The sequence below is a fragment of the Ruditapes philippinarum genome, unplaced genomic scaffold (genome assembly GCF_026571515.1).
Source record: "Ruditapes philippinarum isolate M1 unplaced genomic scaffold, ASM2657151v2 ctg452_1_1_1_1, whole genome shotgun sequence".
Classification (NCBI taxonomy): Eukaryota; Metazoa; Mollusca; class Bivalvia; order Venerida; family Veneridae; genus Ruditapes; species Ruditapes philippinarum.
Window position 1 is genome coordinate 225083 of NW_026859349.1, and position 23284 is coordinate 248366.

Consider the following 23284-nt stretch of genomic DNA (forward strand, 5'->3'; position numbering starts at 1 on the left):
CAAGGATGATTTACGGGCAACAGTATCACATTTCCTGTCGTATTATTTATAATGGCATCAAAATCCAATAGTTTCCTTTTGACTGTACAGTTCGCCCAGTTGAGTCCCAGGATATATGGTTTACATTAACAGCTCGATTATTTTATTTATGTTTGCAATATAAAACATGTATTAATCACCATATGCCTATCAAATTCTTTTTTGTTTGAATTACAAATTATGTGGTAAAGATGTGCGGAAATATATTTGTTGTTTCATGTATACCAGTGTCGTCCTTAGAGAATGAAGGAAGATCAGTTACTAACGTGTCTAGCACTGTAGACATAGGACCCGAAGAAGAAATTAAAGAAAATGGTCCCGTGCATACTTTGCAAGCCACTAGGACAGAATTAAGAGAGCAACCTAACAAATTACAAAACTCAAAAGTGAGAATAGACGAAACAGGTTTGTATAAACATACATAGATATATGACAGTCATTGCTTTAATTGACTGAATTCCAATATTTTGTCAACCTGTGTTCAAACTGATATGTTTATATACTTAAAGATCATGGAAGTTACAATTTTGCTTGCTCGGATACTCACTTTACGGATTGTGCAAGCACTTTAATAATGATGATTTCCTTGAACAGTCTGAAAATTAAGTACGTAATAAGATTTGAAAATGAAAGAGAAGCTTTCAACTTAGCAGTGATCACCATCAATGAAACTACTTATAATATTCACAATCATTTTATTTGTATACATCTATATTCGAAAAATAAACATTTGCCTCATTTTCGCTTTAGAACAAAGTTGAATCTCAAAAATTACTTTAAAATAACTACTGCAATTGTTATTTCTAACATATCAAAAATAGGGCTTCAAGGAAATTTGTCAGAAAGCTTTTTTGTTTGGCTTCAAGTTCAAGCTCAAATATAGATCATTTAGGTTTAAGAAAACAAGGTAAAACAGTCGAAACATTGAAAACAAACCTTGTTACATGTAGCATTCTAGAGAAAACTTTTTCTAGCCAAAATAACCGAGGACTTTGTCAGAATGATTGCTTAAAAATTGATATATTAATTTCTTAAATTTTATTCTAGTTCTAATATTTTAAGGATGTCATTTCCAGTCCCATGAGATGTTTGACTAAATATTTTTGTCTTTTATACAATGTCACGTGGATTATTACTTATAGAATGTATATGAATCATAGATAACTTCTAATTCAGTAAGTTTGGTGTAACTTCTTTGAATTGACACCATTTAATATAACAGGTCAATTACAATTAAGTATAGATATTGAAATATTTTTACAAAACAAGTTTTTCAGTGTGGTTGAAATGAAATGAAAACAGATATACAGTATATCGTACACATTGTATTTATATTGCATACTTACCATTCAAGGAATTGCTCTCTTTGTTACTTAATTAAAATATCATTTTATTTTATTATACAAAGAAACTATGTCATATCAGAAGGACCTGAATATTCAATTTCAGCACGTTCTTCTGAGATAAGCAGTGGCAGAACAGAAACTAATCATAGTGTGTTTAAGTCACGTTTGTTTCGTGAGAATATGGAAAACCCTGCACAATTCAGTGACCAAATTGATCAACAGTCAGATGAGCACCAGGTTCATTTACAGTATAATCATACCTCCACTGCACTGATGATATCAACAGGTCTATTTTTAGTTTTAATTCTTTTATAAATATTTAGCTCAAAGATGTAGATATACATTTTGTGACATCAGGTTATATAAACTTAAGATGAAGAGATTATATTATACTTTATTCATAGTTATTCAATATTAATTTGTACTTGTATTTACAGCAACTACAATTAGACGAGTGATGTAAGGGCCAACAGGACTTAAATGTTTATTGTAAACTGTTCTAATTTTGGATGCAATACTGTATTTGAGTAGCTCATTTCTAAACGTATTTAACTCGGCCTCAGACTAGCATACTTTTCGACTCGTTTGATATTCCATAACGGACGTACATATTTTCAATATCCCCAATAAATATGTGTGTTCAAGACATATAATCAAAATCAATTTGAATTGACATTTATCAGATTTTGGTCAAGAAGAAAATGTCACAGAAGAAAGAACATTTCCGGTGGAAGAGGCAGAACTTCTCAATGAGAGACGGGAGATACAGTCAAGTGAGACATTCAATTTACATTAGATGGAAAACATTCAAGTATTTTTTATTGTATACTTATTTAGCAAACAGTGGACAATTACTATTATTCATTTGTTAGTACAATAAAGATTATTGTACAGCTACAACGTTACAGATGACGTTACAAACATGTTTTAACCATGGTTATTAACAGGGATTTTCAATAATCAGATAGAACGAAAACAGTAATCGTGAATTTTGTAATGTATAGTCAAGATACATTTCTAGAAAGTTTAAACATCAGACATTGTCTTTCCAAAACAGAATCTTATCAAGTACGAGAAGTCACTGACGAAAGAACAGCTTCAGTGGCTAAGAAAGAACTACACAAAGAAAATCAAGAGACAATTCGGGAGATACAGATAAGACAGATAACTGAAAATGATCAGTTAACCCTAGAAATCTTAGGTAATCGGTTTGATATTGGACATTTGGAAATCAAAAAAGTATTAAACTTGGCTGTTTATATTATTTCCATGCATCTCTTAAAACAACATCTGTACAAACAAACGATGGATCGTTCTGTAAACTAAAATATAATGAGTCAGTTTGAACGTATTAACGCTTATAAACAGTTGTTATCTTTGTTTGTTTGCTTGATTGGGATTTACGTCACACCGACATATAATATGTCAAATGGCGACAATCCCACATGACTGTGTAATAGCATGTAGGTAGCACTCGTAAATTGAAGACAATCTGTGCAGCAAACTGAGATTTTTCAGTTTAAGTTATAAATGCGTGTTTTGAAAATATACAGGTGCTGCCTATCAGTCAACAACGGACCTTCAGTCAAAACGTCAAGATGTGGACAAGACCGAAGAAAGTGTTCCGCCTAATTCACAAGGTAATGTTTATAGACTACTCTTCTCTGGTTTTGTTGGCATATTGGGATTAAACATTGGATTACATATTCAGAGCCAAAATGGCTAATGATTATAACCAGAGGAAAAATGAGAAATAACGGTTATTATCAAATATACTTTATTAATTTATGTAATTAAAATAATCATAATTCCTTCGAGGAATTTACTGTGTTTTATTTTAAATACCTGTAGAAATCAAACATTATTTTCATATTCATCACGATACTAGAACCAAAAAATGTAACTGTGTGTAACTTATGCGATTTATTATCCTTTACAGGTCTTGAAATAAAATTATATTAATTCGCACTTTTTATCCATCATGATTTTATAACATTTATTTTATCCATGCAGTATATCAAATCTGTAAAATACTTAGTTTTGCAGCATTGCAACGACGGTATTAATTATTCAATTTCAGAACTTATCATTTGTATGAATATTAGCTTCACCCCTTGAATAATTGAAAAGAAAAACAAAATGATGGTATTTTGATGAAAGTCAAAGTAGAGGAAAAACGAACATGACTTTACATATTTTGCATTCTATACACCAAACATAACGTAAACTAAAGATGTATCGAATCTTTAAATGTTATTTTATAATTTGCTGATTTTAAAAGCTAATGGTAATGTAGGTATATTATTTAACATAACTTTAGATAAAACATTAACAAATGGCGCTTTTCCAATTAAAAAAAAAATGATTTGAAAGGCCGTGCATATTTTTGTCAGACGCCATATGCGTTACAAACCATAAAACATGACATAACTTAAAATACCAGAAACATGTATCCACAACAAATATGTTGTGCTGAACGATCTTCAAGGATCGAAAATATAACATCTTTGATTCATGTACACGGAGACTTTTAACAGTCGCAACACGGCACAAATAATATAATCAATTGGAAATTTTCTTTATCGTTTTCTATCAAGAGTCAAATCAAGTACAAGAGGCCACAGACGAAAATACAGATCCGTTACCTAAGGCAAAACTACACAAAGAAACACAGGAGAAAGATTCAAATCAAGAAACAAATCTGGAGAGAGAGGCAAATCAGGATATAGCTACACATCAAAAGACAGCGATAAACCAGGGTATACGTTTTACCCAAAAATTCTTAGGTAATCAGTTTGTTATTGTACGTTTAAAATCAGAAAAAATATTATACTTTGCTGTTTATACTAATACCATGCAGTCGATAAACCGACAATGATGAACAAACGGTGTATTGTTCTATAAACTAAAATAAATTTGAAAGTATTCACGATTATCAATTAGAATATGGTTAGAATAAAGTAATAATAACAACTATTTTTTATAAATAAGTTAACAATTATATCACGAAGAGTATGAGTTTCTCACATTTGATTCTAGTTCTATTTAAATGATATCATTACTAGTCCTGTGAGATGTTTGACTTGTCTAAACATTATAAAGATTTGTGTCAATTATACATGTCAATTGCTACTCATAAGATGTGAATGAATCATAGATAACTTCTAATTGAGCAAAATTCGGCATAGATTCTTTGAATTGACGACACAAAATAGAGAAGACACAAATTGAAATTGCTTAAGTGGTATAACAGGAGTAGTCTGGACGAATTTCAAAATGAAAGTTATGAAAGGGAAAAAAACTGACAAAAATCAATGAACCGAAAATGTTGATGAGATGCAAAACTAGACATGGTATTGATCATTTCCCTTTTTGATGAAATTGCACCAGTAGTTTCTGAGGAGTAGTCCAGACAAATTTCTGTGTAGCTGGCAACACAAAAACACCCTTTTTATTCAAGGGCCATTACTCAGCCAAAAATCATTCAAGCAAAACACTTGTGTATTATTCACAAGTACTTCACCTACCTATCAATCCTGTAATATAAAGATAATTGAAATTGCATTAATGGTATAGAGGAGTAGTCCGGACAACTTAATCAACACCCTTTTCATTAAGGGCCGTAACTGGGTCAAAAATTATTCAAGCAGAAAAACCGTGTATAATACGTGTTAGTAATTGACCTACCAGTCAATCCTGTAAACTTTCAATGAAATTGCATTCCTGGAGGAGTAGTCCGGACAAATGAGAAAAAAAAAACTCGGACAAAAATCATTGAATAGGAAAATGCTGACGATATGCACACCTAGACTTGGTCCTTACCATTCCTGTAAAAATTGGATGTAATTGCACCACTAGTTTTTCTGAAGTAGTCCGGACTAGCTTTTGTGTATCTGTCAACACACACAAAAATCACCTTTTTTATTTAAGGACCATAACTCGGTTAAAAATCATTCAACCACAAAACCCGCGCAATATGCGCAAGGACTTGAGCTACAGATCAGTCCTGTAAAGTTTAATTGAAATTGCATCAGTAGTGTAACAGAATTAGTCCGGACAATTTTTTAAAATAAAAATATTAAAGGGTCATAATTCGGACAAAAATTATTGAACCGGAAAATTTTCACGATATGCACAACTAGAGAGTGTACTGATCATTCCGTAAAGTTCGGATGAAATTGCACCAGTAGTTTATGAATAGTCCGGACAAGTTTTGTGACGGACGGACAGACGGACAGACAGACGAAGCAGAAGTGATCCTATATGTCGCCACAACTCCGAAGAGGCGAAACAAAAATGAGTATGTTTTAATATTACAAGTCAATTACGATCAGGTATAGACATTGAAATTTCTTCAAAAACAATCTTTTCAGATAAAGGGAGATTATTCTATTAACAGAATGAAAATATTTTTAGCCAGTAACCAATGCATTTTACTAAGATGTTATAATGTTTCTTAATGAAGTAAATTCAAAATGAAGAGTTGAAATTATATATATCTTTCATTAATTCGTTAAATGCTTTGTTTTTTATGCATCTTGAAAGGATATAAATACTAGGTAAAATCAAGTTTATCTTACAAATGAAATTAAAAAGAGAGATACTTACATGCAGCATTTTCCGATTATGTAATGCGAAGTCAATGCATTTTTTTTATTTGAATACGAGGACAGTACAATTATGAGTTATAGTTGAAATACCTTCAACAGGAAGATCATTTGTTAACGATATTTATTTTTGTTTAATTGCTATCAGTTCTTGGCATTTAAGTAAATATTCAAGCTGAACAATTACTATTTACAGAAATTGAAAGGGTATATGCCTGAGGAACTTTTGGCGAATGTTTCTTACATTTGCAAAATCGATATTTGTGGTTGAAATAAAAAGACAATAGATTTACAGTATATCGTACTCATTGTATGTATATTGCTTAGTTACCATTTAAGGAGTTGTTCATTTTGGAACTTTATTAACATATTATTTTATTTTATAATACAATGGAGAAGGACCTGAAGATTCAATTTCTGCACGTAATTCTGAGATAACCATAGTGTGTGTAAGTCACGTTTGATTCGTGAGAATAAGGTGAACCTTGCACAATTCAGTGACCCTAATGATCAACAGTCCGATGAGCACCAGGTTCATTTACCGCAAAATCATACCTCAACTGCACTGAGGATATCAACAGGTTTAATAGGATTTAGGTTTAATTCTTTTATCAATTTTCAGCTCAAAGATTTAGATATAAATTTTGTGACATCAGGTTAAGGTGAAGAGATTATATATAACTTTATTCATAGTGAACAATATTAATTTTTCCTTGTATTTAGAGCCACTACAACCAGGCGAGTGAGAGACGGGAGATAGAGTCAAGTGAGACATTCAATGTACACACCTGCAAATCCGAATTATTTTGATAGTTATTAGATGGAAATCATTCAAGTATTTTAAATGTATACTTATTTAGCAAACAGTGGACAATTATTATTATTCATTTGTTATTACAATAAACTTAAGATTATTGTACAGCTACAACGTCACAGATGACGTTACAAACATGTTTTAATCATGGTTAATAACAGGGGACTGTCAATAATCAGAAAGTACGAACACAGTAGTCATGATTTTTGTAATGTCTAGTCAAGATACATTAATTTTCTAGAAAGTTTAAACATCAATGTAATCAGTTTGAAATTGTCTTTACAAAACAGAATCTAATCAAGAACGAAAAGTCACCGACGAAAGAACAGCTTCGGTGGCTAAGACAGAACTACATAACACAGTTCAGGAGAAACAGAAAACTGAAAATGATCAGTTAACCCAAGTAATCTTAGGTAATCAGTTTGATATTGAACATTTGATAAATAGAAAAAGTATTAAACTTGGCTGTTTATATTAATACCATGCATCTTTTTAAACAACATAAGTACAAACAAACGATGGATCGTTCTGTAAACTAAAATATAATAAGTCAGTTTGAACGAATTTACGGTAATAAACAGTTGTTATCTTTGTTTGTTTGCTTGATTGGAATTTACGTCACACCGACATATAAAATGTCAAATGGCGACGTTCCAACATTATTCGTGGAGGAATACTTCAAGTGCCCTTCCGTGTATTATTCAGGCACATACGGGCACCTGAGTAGAACCACCAACGTTCCGTAAGCTAGCTTGATAGCTTCTTCACATGAAAAAATCCATAGTCAGAGTTGTGATTCGTACCCACGGCGGTAAGGGGCAAAAAGTTTAAAGTCAACCACCTCAATTATTCAGCCACGGGCGCTCCTGTGATTATCAATTAGCATATGGTTAGAGTTATCTATTTTTTATAAATAGGTCCACCAAATCGTAGGATGTATGGTATGAATTCATCACTGTAACATATGATTCTTGATTCAAACTTTGCGGATGTAATTTTCCGTCCTGTTTAATATTTAACTGGTGTTATCATTTAATTGTTTTTTTCCAATTAAACATCGCGATTGGTACTCACAAAATATATATTAAATTGAAACACAACAAGCATAAAGACAGAACAAACAAAATATATCACCTTTATTTTAACACAGAAATGCTTTCAATACTTATCACAAGTCAATTATGATTAATTACAGATATTGAAATACCTTAAAATACACGATTTTCAAATAAAGGGAGATTATTCTATTCACAAAAGTTAAATAATGTTTATCGAGAAACCAAATAATTTTTCTCAAATGTTAAAAATTTAATGAAGTAATTTCTGTAATGAAGAATTACTTATTTTATTAAATTTGTTCAATTATCATCAATTCGCTTTTGATTTTAATTTCATTCAGTATAAATTGAAATATTAATATAAATGCTTGATAAAATCACTTTAAGCTAACAAATGAAATTGAAAATAAAAAGATGTAGCATGTACTGATTGTGTAAGACAATGTATTTTTCTGCTTTGAATACAAACTTTCAAATAACAAAGCTGCCTCGTGAAAGTACAATTAAGAGTTGTGATTGATACTGAAATACTTCCAATAATTCTATAACAATATCTATGTTTGTTAAATTATTATCATTAATCGGCATTAAAGTATTTAAGTAAAATATTCAAGCTAAACAATAACGTTTAACCGTAATTTAAAGGCTATATATCTGAAGAACTTCTATCGCATATCGACCATACACTTGCCAAATCGAATGCATTCGTTATAATGAAAAAGAGATATACAGTATATCGTACAAATTGTATTCACATGTATATTGTTTACTGACTATCCAAGCAGTTATCGTGTTGGTTCTTTATTAAAATATTATTTTGGCGAGGATGCAACGTAATACAAAGCAACATTTTTTCATCCAGAAACACCTGAATATATCATTACAGCGTATAATGCTGAACTCACCATTGGCAGAAGACAAACTAATCATAGCGTGTGTAGGTCATGCTCTACTTTTCCAACTGATACAAGCTATATTATTCATTTATTCTGAAATTTTGCACTTTTGCAAAATGAAAACTCAATGTTGTAAGCATAAACCAAACTTCATATACACATGCTTCGTAATGACTTTGTTCTTAACACATACCTGCTTGTTTAATTATATCTATGATGTCTACAAATTACTTTTCAGGACAATCATTGGGTTCTATGCAAGGTAATAATTCTGTACCTGTAGAACCGGACTTACATACTCAGAATCATAGTCCGGGGACGATTCACTCCATAAAAACCAAGGAGACAGATCGATTTGAACACCGAGCAGACGTTGAGCAATCCGTTGAGCAATCCGATACTTATAAGGATGTTCCTGGTTTGAATTATACAATTAATAATATTAAGATGTGATCAGTAATAAAATGTCAATAATTTTTACATTAAGGTCTCTTGTCATATCAGATCTCTTATTCTGCGATTGTAAACAACAAATCATTGCCATGTTTCCTTCTGTTTCCGTTCTATTGTATTGTATTATATTTTTAAAACATTGTCTTGAATTTGTATTTTTATAGTTTTCTAAAAGGCATACATGATGGTTAACGAAGATACATTTTCTGTTTTATGTTTACCAGTGTCGTCCTTTGAGAATGAAGAAATATCGGATACTGACGTGTGTAGCAGTGTAGAACCAGGACTTGAGAAGGAAAATAGCGCAGCCGTTCCGATGCATTTTGTGCAAGCCAATAGGACAGATCTAACAAAGCAACGTCAAGAATTACAAACCGCAGAACAGAGGATAGACGAAACGGGTTTGTGTTAAAACATGATAATTATTGAATTTATGTGTTTTAATTGTCAAAATTTCAATATATTTTCAATCTTTATTTTTAAATGATAATGTCATTTCATACCCTTAAAGCTGTATGCCTCGAGATGAGCCAAAAATCAAGAAAATCAATATTGAGAAAAAAACACTAATCTTTAAAGAAAGATAAAAACATGATGATCCAAGTTATATTTTACATGTTACGTGGGGTTTAAGACTGATTTTATAGTATTTTATCTCAATAATTTTACTGCGTAAATAACGTAATAAGGGCTGTTTTTGCATATCTTGACCACATTTTGTTAATTTTCGCGGATTGTAATTGCCGATTGCAATATGTAAATTACTTTATTTGTTCACCTAACAATATTTTACTTTTAAATACATTTCCAAAATTATCATGAAAATTAACATGAATCTGGAGGCGTGCTGCTTAAAAGATCATAGAAAGAGTATAGTAATATGGTTACAATTTTTCTTCAAGACTCACTTAAATTGATTGTAAAAGTATTTATATTCTGTTATTGTTTTAGAAACAGTCCGATTATAGATAATAAGATCTGATAATGAAGCCTGAACTTGATAAGTGATACACAAGAAAGGATTACTTCCACATTTCGTCATATTACACTGGTTCTTGTTAGTTAAATAAGCGGACAAGATTAAAGTACAATGTAATTAAAATAGGATTTTAGTCAGCTATAATTGAAAACGGTTTAAACAAAACACGATTAACCTGTCTCTAGCTACAACAAACAAATATGATTCACAGACCTGATAATTTACGGTGAATACACGCATCAAAACACAAGGACAAACAAATATTTGATGAACTAGCATTGTACACCATCAATGACACAACTTAGTCCCCATTATTTTATATGTATATACACATGTATGTACGACTTAAAACATTTTTCATCACACAAATAGAAATTCAAAAATCACTTTAAAATACCAACTTTTAAGTGTTGTTTCTAACATATTAAAATAGGGCATCAAATGATATCTGAAGTAGTTAATACGAGAACAAGCCGTTACAATCAGAAACCTTCAACAACCGTTAAATCCTTACCTGTCAATCTTGAAAATGAATCAACACCACCACTTAATCAAAGCAGACCACTTAATCAGAGCCGACAGTGGAAATCTTGTGATAATTATGACAACCTTAATGGAATACCAGCGGATGAAACATACAAACCTGGGAATCTTAACTACAATGGTAATGGTAAATGAATTTTGTTATAATTATTTTGTTTTGTATCTTGTTATCTTTTTAACAGAAAATTTATTAAATATTTATATATGATAGTTTGTATGATTATGTGCCCTTGCAATGAATTCGAAATGAAACAAAACAGTTATGGTAATAATCAACTTGGCTTTAACATGATTCCTTTCAAATCTTCAAGTGGCAGTTCTAAATTATCTTGCTAGATAGTGGTTGTGTTTAAAATATAACACTTGTGGTTTCTATTCTATGATATGAAAACTAAAAATGTTCTCATAAATAAATATTTAAGCAATCTTCTGTTAAAAAGATAACAAGATACAAAACAAAATAGTTTAAGTGTACACACTGCAAGCAGTGAGGACTTTATGAATTAAATCTCGATTATTAAAAATGGACATCTTCATTAATGAGATGAATCCATTTCTATTAGGTTTGTTATTAAATAAAAGTGCAAAATTATCCATCAATATGTTTTATAAATTAACAATGCTAATTTTGTAGACTTAAATATCATATTCTACTAATAACAATGAAGATTATTCTGTTCGAAACCAATTTCATCATTTGTAGTCTTAGCCAATGCACGCATTGATTCCAAAGTAACTGTTACAGGAGCGAATCTATCAGAAGATAGCGATAATAAAAACGAAGTTATTCCAACATCTACAAGTACCAAAGTGTTGACAGATGCTGTGTCTCATAATTCTCAAACAATAATTTCGGACGATCCCAAAGGTAAAAAAATAATTACTATGACTATGCCTCTTAAGTTGTTGAACGGTGATTCTTCAATATAATTATAGCATTTAGTTAATTATATGCAACAACTTTTGTTTATTCTCTCAATGAAACGAAGCAAGAATATTTTATTCAGTATCCTATTATCTGTAGCCTCAGATACCTGTGATGCATATCTCACCTTTTTCACGTAAGGAAGCTGTACTTGTAAATTTTCTTTTTTCAAGATGTTATCCATTTACACGTACAAATTATATTATAATAGTTGATAGCTTAACACATTTCTCGATTATATAAGAATCAAAACAATTTGCTCAATTTGTTATTTATAAAGAATGGAAAAGGAGAGTTCAATACAGTTGATGATAAAGATATCTTTTTTAAAGTGAAGTAGAACAGAGAACATTATTCATTTTTTATCAACTCCATGTAATAACTACAATATTGAGCATTTTTCTTATAACTCACTTTGAGTTTTTTTTAAATTCAAGTAAATGTTGCTTATTGCAAAAATGCATGCCATGTTTAAGGGCAATCATTGGTATCTGCGCAAGGTATGAGATCTTTAGCTGTTGAAACGGGGCCAAAAACCGGAAATAGTATGATCTTATTTCATATGCATATGTCAATAGTAAATATTTATTATTTAGACATTAAGGTAGAACGCGACACTTTGTGAACTTTCTCGAGTAGCGACTTGAAAATTGGCATGCAGAAAGTTGACCATACTTCTGATCTGATTCCGTTGATTTTATTCCAATAGTTTCAGCCAAGTTTTGTACACACGACGACCATTAAAGCCCGTTTTTGAACATGACGTCGGTTCGTATCCTTGGCAACTATTATGGGAATCGCAACGCCATTGACGAACAAAATACCTTAAATCCGACAGCATTCAACGGAATTATTTTACACTAAAGATTGATGCAGAGATTGTTGCTACCTCCATGCTACTACACAAATCGTGTAATAAAGTTACTGACTTAACTGTATGTTCGGAAATACAACTTCATGCATTAAAAAAGATAATACGTCAATGTTTTTACTTTTTATATTTGCAAAATAAAAACACACAAGGAAAACGGCCTTAAGGTAGAACGCGATACTTTCGAGTAGCGTCTTGACAATTGGCATGCAAAAAGTTTACCATATTTTTGATAAGGTTCCGTTCATTTTATTTCAATAGTTTCAGCCAATTTTTGTACACACGGCGTCAAAGTTGACCATCAAAGCCCGTTTTTGAACATGACGTCGTTAAGTCAGTTACTGTATTACACGATTTGTGTCATAACATGGAGGTAGCACTCGTAAATTGAAGACAATCTCTGCATCAATCTTTATTGTAAAATAATGTGGATTCTGATTTTCTTAAAGTGAGTGGAGTAACGAAAATTATGTCTCAGTATTTTTGTGACCTGGTTTGTTATGATAATTGAAACTACGAATAGTTAACATGTCTTGCACGTTAGCATGTACCTAAAGTTATTGGTAATTAAGAAAGTTAGATTGATGTTTGTTTATCAATATTCAAATTGTTCTGTTGCCATGGCAACGGTGTATTAAAATTAAAGAAACCTGAAACGTATAGCACTTTCAACTTTTAGCATTTTAAGCATGTTGATAAACATGATTATACCATACACAAACTCAAAAATAAACAATCCGTGCATAATGTCATGAAAACAAATTGAAAAAATTGTAACATTAAAAGAAGTCGCATTTAACTCTAGCAAATTATCAACTCAAATAACAGCCAATATTTTGAAATTAGATAAATAAATCAATTTCGAGATTTCGCATCATGAATTTGGAGAAATAGCTTTTATTCAGTTTTTTTCGGAATGCTATACCTTGAAACAGGTCATGTCAAATGTGTATGTTGTTACGTTTGAAAATGATAATTTATGGTGATAATTATAAGTAAAAGGCAGTCATAAGGTAGAAATATATATAAACGTGTATCAAATGTCTGAAACTGTACATAGGGTAAACATTTCAGATTTTGTAGCTAAAATGAAAAAAGAAGGTCACTGGTTCAAATTTTAGGTCAACGAATATCAAATTTTAATGACAGTCATATTTATTATTGTGTTCAAACGTTTTGGTTGTAGTATTACGAATCTCTTACTTGCATTAGATTAAATTCTAGGTCAGCTGATCTGCATCTGAAATTATACAATCAAAATGCAAAAATGTCACAACTACAAATTTAGGTCAGCTGGCATGTCATTTTGTGTCTGTTAGCTCCACAACAAGAAAGTAGGTCACGAGGTCTTAAAGTCTAGGCCACCTTATACCAGTGGGGGTCATGATTTGAACAATCAAAGAAGAACACAAGATGACAATTCTTCCTACCAAAATTTCTTGCACAATGGTTTCAATCATAAATAATTTTATATATAAGGCCATTTCGTAATGCAGACTCATGGTCATTATTTGATGACTCACAAACTTAGCTCTTTAGGGAATGTATCGGATATAAAATCCAGGCATCTCTTGTTCGATTCTTAGGCGACAATTGATCTAGAACATTGAGTTTACGGTCATTTGTGTGTTACCTAAGTCAGCAACTTGCGGATTGGTTATTACTCTCTAGTTACTTATCCACGAAAGTCAGATCGTTAAACCGAGCTATCACCAAAAAAGTGTTAAAATTGGCGTATAAACCAAACAAATAAAACAAACATACGAGGGTTGTTCAAAAAGTAATAGGACTACCTAAATGTAAAGTGATCTACAATAAAATTATACACACTGAAGAAGCTACACATATATGAGCTCGAGATCTTTTAATTTCTGCGAATATTTGAAAACATTACGCATTGTCAGTTCTACTTTTAAATTCTGTGACCAAGATATACAATAATCCAGAACCGTTTTAACAACTTTAGTAGAGATTCTTGAAAAAAAACAACAACAAAAAAACCCAACATTTCTGCCAAATTTCATCAAATCTAGCCCACTTTTACGTCACATCAATACTTTAAAAAGCCATGTGGCGACTTGCAGTACCTTACTATGTGTCCCTCCGTGCATTTTTCATAATATTGACACCTTCTGATCATCTATAAAGGCAAATCAGTATTACAAAGTCTATGTGAAAGTGAACTTTTGCTTATTCAAATTAAGATCATATTTACAAATTGTTTGTTTCATAAGGAAATCAAATTCATATGTTCATCCTGATTCCATATTCAAAAACGGCCTGAACTTGATCTTAATATAGAACACACCAGTGTCAATGTGTATTTTAACATGCTACCGGATAATATTTAAGAAATGCTGTTTTTCCTCGTCTCTAATTACATTTTAACTATGGTTTTAAGACTGCACTTCTATTATGACTTATTTAAAACAGAAATCTTAAATGAGTGTTGGACTCGTTTAGCCATGGGTCATTCCACATGATTTGATGATTTTTAAATCATGACTCTGTGACAGTTGATATGATAACCAATGTCCTTATGTGTTTATTTGAATACTTACAGATCAGTTATAGCTTATTACTACATGATGTACATATTTTTGTGTGAGAGGAGCAGAAGTCGCTCCCAAAGATTTACAAACACATTTTTTTCTTATTTCTGGTAAAAAACGGTCGAAAATGCATGGCACAATCTTGTTATATTATTAGCTTAGTTATGAACATTAAGGAAATCAGTAAGAATACTCGACATTGAAATGAAATTTCAAAAATAATACAAATCTAGATATGACTATGTAAAACTATTTGCATATAAATGTACTATAAAATGAATATATTCAATCCATTTCAACGTGATTTATAACAATAATGTGAAACAGACCGCCATCTACTTAAATAGTCACATGTTTTTAAAGAACGAAATGAGACTGCATAGCATAACTCACATTGTTTCGACATCGGAATTACAGATATTGTATAATTAATTTAAAATTTTAAGTTTTATTTTTGTATACATACTTCGGTAGCTTTAATGTATACTGGAGTTTGTCCATTTAACTGATAGAATATGCAATGATTTGTACCGTATTCGATTTTCATTAGGTAAACAATTGAGATTCTTTACGATGGTTTTATATGTTTAAATAGAGGTTTTTTTTGGTAATAAGACAAGCTGCCATTTGGTGTACAGTCCGTGGAGTTTGTTGATGATGATTCAAAACATACTGGCCGTATAACAAAGCATTAGGTGGTCTGACCTGTAGGTCACAACAGAATTAATTAAGAATTTTGAGGCATCGGTGAAATGTGGCCTATTTGTTTTGCGTAGCAAGACCTGTATACAGGATAAATATAATTAAATATAATATTTTTTTATAATAGAGGAAAGTGTGAAATTTCTGACATAAAATAGTGATTTTTATTCCTTCTTTTTCCTCCAACTGTTAAACTATTTATTAGCAGGTATTGCATTGAGATGATAACACAATCATTTACTACACATTCTCCAACACAATATATTGTAATATTGTCACTTCCTTCTTATCACATTGATCTGTGAGATGAAGCGCCAGATAATCTAAGTCGTCAGCAAGAAATCTAATGTTCGTTGGAATGTAATGAATTTGTGAATATCTTTTGTATATTTTTTGCTTTACTGTCTCAGATGTTCTCGTAATTTACTAACGCTGTTTTCCTAGAATAGTGTTTTATACTGTGAACAATGGCCGATAAATGGAGAATGTTGCAAAGCCTTTTGCTCAAATCGGACCAATTATCAAGCATAAATTTAATGTTCAATATAACTCTCAGTAAATTTTATTATCGTCTTTTGTCTGTAAGAACTTTAAGCGCTTTTATTGTTATGAGTGTGTTGTAGCGATTCAGCAAAATGTCACTGATGTTATAATTCAAATTTGTAATTTTTTTAATGGAAAGTAAATGTAGAGAATTTTGAGGTGATTTTTTTATGTTTCAATTACAACAATGTAAATGTATCCAACTTTGAATTCTGTATTGCATAATCATGATATTGAATTCTACAACATGCTTGAAATGATAAAACTGAAAGCCTCAGACGTTCCGGGTGTTGTATTTGTTAACCACTTAGTTGCCATGGCAACAGAACCAATTCATGTCGTTAACAGAATGCAAATTTACCTTAAGAAATCAAGACTTAAGAACATTTCAAAATGTAATACATGTTGGTTATTCTAAGTCTTATTAATCGTTATATATCAATTCATTAGAAAGTTGGACTTAATATTCGTGTACACCATCCACTTCAGGAATGTCAGAATACTAAATATATAAATAAGGGTACACTTAGTAAGATGTTGATCAGGTCTTTGTAATATATGGTTAAATATTCATTTCCACCGCTATCACTCGACTGAATGGAAAAAAAGTCAGCCCCATGTCGATTTTTGATATTTTAAATGCTTTTTAGCAAAATTTCTCTATGAAAACTAGAGCATATGTATCGAAAAATGGAAAAGGACCCATTTTCATATTGTTCTAATAGGATGTGAAGTTCTTATATCACCTGTTCTAAAATAGATACAAAAAAGAACTAATTTTATCAGACAAAATGCGTTTTAGCCATATTTCAATACTTTGACTACAATCTTGGCGGCCATCTTGGATATCCCAAAAAGGACCATGATTTAACATGTCTACCAAATTTTTTTGTAAACTTCAAATATTTAGCTTTACATTGGTATAGCATTTATTCATGGACCTTTTTTGCACACAAATGTTCCCCAGGGACTGTACTAGGTAGTGAAAAAATTCATAATTCCTTCGAGGAATTTACTGTGTTTTATTTTAGATTCCTGTAGATATCACAAATTATTTTCATATTTAACATGAGACTAAAACCAAAATAGCTGTGTATAACATACAAGCTATGCGATTTATTATCCTTTACATGTTTTGAAATAACATTATATTAAATCTAACTTTTTATCCATATTTGCAACATTTATTTCATCCATACACTATATCAAATATGTAAAAGTTTTGCAGCATTGCAACGAAAGTCTTTATTATTCAATATCAGAACTTAACATTCATATGAATTATTGACTGTTGACATGTTTTTATCTTTAATAAAATAGATACACAATCGGCATACAATGTTGAAATGCGATCTATGCAAGGGGCCACAGGACAATTTGAAGGTACATTTAGTGCACGTTCTATGTTTAAAGTAATGGAATTAAAAATAGCCTCCTTCAATTTGACATAAGTTCAATACATATGTTTCTATAATAATACATTTAAGACTGCATTTTGTCTATATTTTAAATTCAAATTTTATCATTGTTTTCGCAATGAATTGAAACTAGATATATCAAAAGTAATTAAGATAATATATAGTTTGTTTGTTCTTTTGCTTGACTGGGTTTTACGTCACACTGACACAGTATATGTCATTTGACTGCGTCGTTTTTGTTGAACCGTTCTTCTTTTTAATCCAGATTGTTTTCATTTTATTAAATTTAATCTCAAGCGTAAGTCTATAAGAAAAATTCACATATTATTTCAGAAAATGGAAATGTTGAAGAGGAAACAAACAATGGTAGAAGATCCGGAAAACATTTCAAAACGGTATGGTTTGCTTATTTCAATTATTAATCATAATCTTAATCTGAGTTAATTGCATTTTTATGGGAACAAACCTTCTCCAACGTATAGTTCATGTCGACAAGGTGGTATATACTAATTAACATAAGCGTTTTCACTTAATATTTTCATCAAATAAACACCAATGGTAAGGAAAATGTGACTCGTGTACAAATAACATTGACATTGTTTCCAATTTCATTGTAATAAAGATGTAAATTGTGTACTTTAAAACAATACGCGGATAAAATCATTGTATGCTTTTACTTTAAAAAATGAACGTGTAGCTCGTTGAAAACATTGAAAAGTGCAGGAATCAAATAATATCTAGTATTTTAATTTTTCAATATATTACAGCCTGTCAAAGACGAGGGAGTAATGCAAGCAGGGCAAGAAAAAAATTTTCTTCAAGAAGACGACACCGCTTGCCTCATGGAAAATAATCAAAGTATACTACAAGAAGATGATGACTTGGAAGAAATGCAAAAGTTTATTTCGGAGATTCAAAAGAATCTAATGAAGAAAAAAGGATGCGAAAGAAGGAAAAAAATGAAAGTGTTATTAGACATGTCGAAGATTTAATATTGAATATGTCAAACGATTAAGATGGAAGAAATTTAAGCTATTTTGTTTATTTTTCCTACCAGCTTTGACAAACATATAGAAAGAAATAATAGATTAAAGAAATCAAATAGTGAACTTATTAATATTTTTCATTAATATGTTTATCAGGAGTGTTTATCTTTACAGTTGATCAGAAATGATGTTCTTTATGCCAATTAGAACTTTTTATGCTTGCGAGTGTCTGTCTTTATGCAAATTAGAAGATTTAATGTTTTTCTTTCTCTGTTATCGGTTAGTCAGAATGGTTTTTGTTTATGTTTATGAAGATGTTTTCCAGTAATGTTTTTGAAGTGCTTATACGAGCTCGTATTAAGTAAATAAAAAATGTTATTCTCTCTCGGTTGATCGGAAGCGTTATTCGTAATATTTATCAGGTTTTGTTTCTTTTTTATGTTTATTGGAAGTATTTTGGTTTTAATCAGAATAGTTAAATGTGAATATCAGAAGGTGCTTGTTTACATGTTTTTATGTGCCCGGAAGTGAGAGCATATAGTCGCCACCTTGTCCGTTTGTTCGTCTGTCCATCTGTCCGTCCGTCCGTTGTGCTTATCCGGAGCATTATTGAAAACCCTAGTACATAATATGTTTAAACAGCACACAGTGGTAGTGGGCATGGAGGCGGAGTTTAGTGTAAAAGAACCATTACTCTGTTTTGTCCCGTTTTTTAATAATCTCCCCTTTTAGAAAAAAATCTTATCCTGAGTATAACATGTAAGCCCTTGGAGATTATTTGTTTAAACTGCACAAATGAGCAGAGGGCATCGGGGCGGAGTGCAGTGCGAAAGAACCATAACTCTATTTTATCCCGTTCTTGAATTATCTCCCCTTTAAGACAAGTCTTGTCCGAAGCATAACCTTAAAGCCCTTGGACATATTTTTTTAAACTGCACACAGTGGTAGAGGGCATTGAAGCGGACAGTAGTGCCAATATATATCTGTATATTACCCCCTTTTTGAAAAATCTTGTTTCACTTTGAACTTTGACCGTGACATAGCTCTGAAACCGTATGAGGTATCAACAAGAAATTTTGTAGGTAGATATATTTCATTAGATGAATATGCAGTGCAAAAGAACAGTAACTCTTCCTTTCTCAATTTTGGAGTTTTTGCCGCCCTTCGTCCATTTTTACACTTTGAACACTGTCCAGGACAAAGCTCTGAAAGTACAATAGATATGAACAAGATACTTTGATAGATCTCATAAGGTAGATAGATGTGCAGTGCAAAAGAACCATAACTCTGCCTTGCCTAATTTTGGAGTTATTGTCCTTTGTTTATTTTTACACTTTTGACATTGTCAGGGACATGACTCTGAAACTTTAGGAGATATAAACAAGAACCTTTGTAGGCACATAAATCTCATAAGTTAGATTAACAGTAGAAAACATTAACAACCATAACTCTGCCTTGTCTAACTTTGGAGTTATTTCCCTTTGTTCATTTTTTTTATTTTGAACATTGTCCATGACATTTGTCAAGAGGTATCAACAAGAAACTTAGTCGGTAGATAGATCTCATTGAGTAGACGTGTAGTGCAAAGAACAGTTACTCTGTCTTGTCTAAATTTTTAATTATTTTATTTTGAAATTTGTCCGAGACATAACTGAAACTACATAAGGTATATTTTTCTGTGCCCAAAACGTATTCGGGAAGCATCACCCGGTTCAAGGTTCAACCGGCTCTTGTATAGAAATGTTTTTAGATAAAATGCTTTCTTTACAACTGGGATTTTATTCTCAGAAATCATATTATTTTTGTATATTATCCATTTAGCATTTCATAACAGGTGTAAAGATATGTATGGATGTGAATGTGTATGTATTTTCAGTTTTTTTTAATGTGTGCGTCTTATATTTCATTTAAATGTTGATTGTTCTTATTGATATAGGTTTTTCATTTGAAACGACAGACCATTTTTTCTGTTTAAGGCCTATAAAAAGTAACAGTGCCAAACAAACCATATTTCAGGGAAATATATGCATATTTTTACAAAATAAAGCCTCACTAAGGTTATATAAGTAAAATGCACCGCTTATGACGAATGGCATGTACATAGATTAAATTAAAAACTTTTTTTTTTGCTAAAATTGTAAAAGTTAAAAGTAAAAGTAGTTAGATACTCTTTTTACTTTTATATTCTTTTTATATGTTGACGTTGCTACATTTTAAGTTAAGTAGCTGGTATTTTTATTCATTTTCTTGCCTTTCGTTATTTTAAAAGGTAAAATTGCTGTTCGGTCCAACTGTGCTTAATAAATTGTGCATACTAATATTTTAATGTTCTTTAGTAATGCTTAAGTATTATCTGTAAAGGATACATAATTGAGCCGCGTCACGACAAAACCAACATAGTGAGTTTGCGACCAGCATGGATCCAGACAAGCCTGCGCATCCGCGCAGTCTGATAAGGATCCATGATGTTCGCTATCAGTTTCTCTACTTGTTATAGAATATGTAAGCGAACAGCATGGATCCTGATCAGACTGCGCGGATGCGCAGGCTGGTCTGGATCCATGCTGGTCGCCAACCCATTATGTTGGTTTTGTCATGGCGCGGCTCACATGTTGAATGAAGAATAAATTCAAATGAAAACAATAAAGGAATGTAACAATTTTAGATTTTGAAAAGTAAAGTTTTTTTTATATTTCTTGTTCTCATTTCTTTGCGATTTTCAAATCGGGAATGATTTTACTTTTTAATATTGTAACCACATTTATCTGTGTAGATCCGGATTGCAGATCATAATTTTATTTCTTGTAAATTATATAGAGTCGTAAAAACTAGGTACCGGTATTTCTATATATGGAATTATGATACCATAGTTTGACAATTTTATCTTATCAAAGATGTAATAACAGAAAATGTACTTTAATTTTACAAAAATATATATTTAAACAAAAATTTTGGATTGAATAAAACGTTTTTTTATTTACATTTAATGTGAGTTTCTTTGCATAGACATCTTTATAAAGTAACTGTATATTCTTGTTAAGAAAAATGTAATTGGAAGCCTGTTGTTCTTTACTTTATTTTCTTGTTGTGTAAATGAAAAAGGAATTCAATAGAAATTTATTTATTAAAGCATGGGTAAGGGTAAATCAAGAGGATTTTTATATTTCAACCCTTTGAAATGTTAAAATATTTCTAACGTTTTATTTCTAAAAACTGTCATTTTTGTCTGGGACGACAAATATCATACATGTATATCACAATAGCAAAATGTCGAATTATTAGGGCAAACATATATACCATCAAAATATTGGAGAAAGCAACATTGTATGGACTATGATTAAGACATTTACAACCAAACTATAATCAGATCGCTAAGAAAATGTATTTGTATTTTTACGAAGCGTCCTCGAATAGTTAATATACAGAAATATTTAACATTTCAAATTCTTTAAAAAAATAACTGAAACGTTAGAACACATTTTTAAACCATTAGTCCCACTTATGAACCTAAGAACGTATTATTGGTAAAATAATTTTGTTTTCTTCGGACGGACCATGAATTCCTTCAGACGATAGAAGGTTCCCAGGTTGGGAGTCGTCATTAGACCTTTCCATTTGTCTCTGACTATAAATTCAACCATGAATGTCCTTGAAACTGATATAAATATACCAGACCAAAAGACTGAAATAGTTAATACTTGTTTTATATTTTGTGCCTTCTGAAAGGTGAACCAAGTTCGGTAATGATGTGCTGAATAAGTTAAGTACAAAATTTAACATTTGTGTCTACTTTGAAAGTCTCTGTAGGTATTGTTATATTGATATACCTTCAATCAAATAATGCATATAACATGTATAATATATTGTTGCTTGTATCCATGCCATGCTTATTCATAACATTGTGTAGCAATCTATATCAAATTGTAATGTGCATGGATTGGTATGTTAAATGTTTTTGTTATGTACGATAGTCTATTATTTTATCTTAATAAATTTTATCATCGTAAGCTATGTTATTTGAAAAGGCTATTTCACTGGCGAATGTTCATCCACATTTTTATGTAAAAACGAGAAAAAATCACATTCACAGAACACGTGACAGCGGGAAAAGAGAAAGTTCTCAAAACGGATCTAGTGTGTTACTTTTTCAACTTATTTTTGATAGATGACTACTACGGTGTACAAGTGTACACTTTTCATGATTTGTAAAATGTTGCACTGTGTGACCTTGGCGCAAGCTCGATCATTACATACACCTGTTGAAATGTTAATTCTTTAAAACAGTGCTCCCCACTTAGGTCCTATTGATTCAGACTCAAACACGTCACTGTTTCTGATTGACTGAATGCTACTAAATTGTATGTTTGGTGCCGGACATTGGTAAATTGTCATTTGAGAAAATGTTTTCTTGCATAGCAGACCGGCGTTTCCGTTAGTTTTACCCATGCCGGAAATTTCATCTGCCATGGGGGTGCCCGATGAGTCGCGTGCCAAACAACAACGTCTTTTAGCGCACTTTATGAATGAACTGCGTTAAAATGACGTCGTTTTA

At 31.2% G+C, this 23284-nt stretch overlaps 2 protein-coding genes across 4 annotated transcripts in view; both read left to right on the forward strand.

The window, feature by feature from the left end:
* The window catches only part of LOC132756147 (uncharacterized), a 29616-nt gene extending 20403 nt beyond the window's left edge, over positions 1 to 9213 (forward strand). The window contains exons 4-11 of the mRNA XM_060747142.1: positions 268 to 444; positions 1489 to 1671; positions 2069 to 2158; positions 2443 to 2586; positions 2939 to 3025; positions 3983 to 4144; positions 7097 to 7219; positions 8999 to 9213. Coding sequence (XP_060603125.1) covers positions 268 to 444; positions 1489 to 1671; positions 2069 to 2158; positions 2443 to 2586; positions 2939 to 3025; positions 3983 to 4144; positions 7097 to 7219; positions 8999 to 9213 — 1181 coding nt within the window. The remainder of the gene's footprint in view (positions 1 to 267; positions 445 to 1488; positions 1672 to 2068; positions 2159 to 2442; positions 2587 to 2938; positions 3026 to 3982; positions 4145 to 7096; positions 7220 to 8998) is intronic.
* LOC132756156 (uncharacterized) lies at positions 2066 to 22739 on the forward strand. 3 transcript variants are annotated; one of them, XM_060747150.1, is made up of 9 exons: positions 2842 to 3025; positions 3983 to 4171; positions 7097 to 7219; positions 8999 to 9614; positions 10626 to 10856; positions 11481 to 11603; positions 17649 to 17711; positions 18080 to 18141; positions 18514 to 22739. In XM_060747150.1, exons 4-9 carry the CDS (start codon positions 9395 to 9397, stop codon positions 18736 to 18738), a joined length of 924 nt encoding a protein of 307 aa, XP_060603133.1. In that variant the 5' UTR covers positions 2842 to 3025; positions 3983 to 4171; positions 7097 to 7219; positions 8999 to 9394; the 3' UTR covers positions 18739 to 22739. The 3 variants fall into 3 exon arrangements, with proteins under 3 accessions (XP_060603135.1, XP_060603133.1, XP_060603134.1); XM_060747152.1 differs by lacking the exons at positions 2842 to 3025; positions 3983 to 4171 and adding an exon at positions 2066 to 2158; XM_060747151.1 differs by lacking the exons at positions 2842 to 3025; positions 3983 to 4171 and adding an exon at positions 6234 to 6573.
* The last annotated feature ends 545 nt before the right edge of the window (positions 22740 to 23284 follow it).

Excerpts from the sequence above, each read along its gene's own strand:
- LOC132756156 (XM_060747152.1), top strand. The coding sequence starts at position 9,395 with ATGATGGTTAACGAAGATACATTTTCTGTTTTATGTTTACCAGTGTCG. Across the intron at positions 9,615-10,625 it reads ACAGAGGATAGACGAAACGG|GGCATCAAATGATATCTGAA; the intron begins GTTTGTGTTAAA and ends ATATTAAAATAG. Across the intron at positions 17,712-18,079 it reads GGCCACAGGACAATTTGAAG|AAAATGGAAATGTTGAAGAG; the intron begins GTACATTTAGTG and ends ATATTATTTCAG.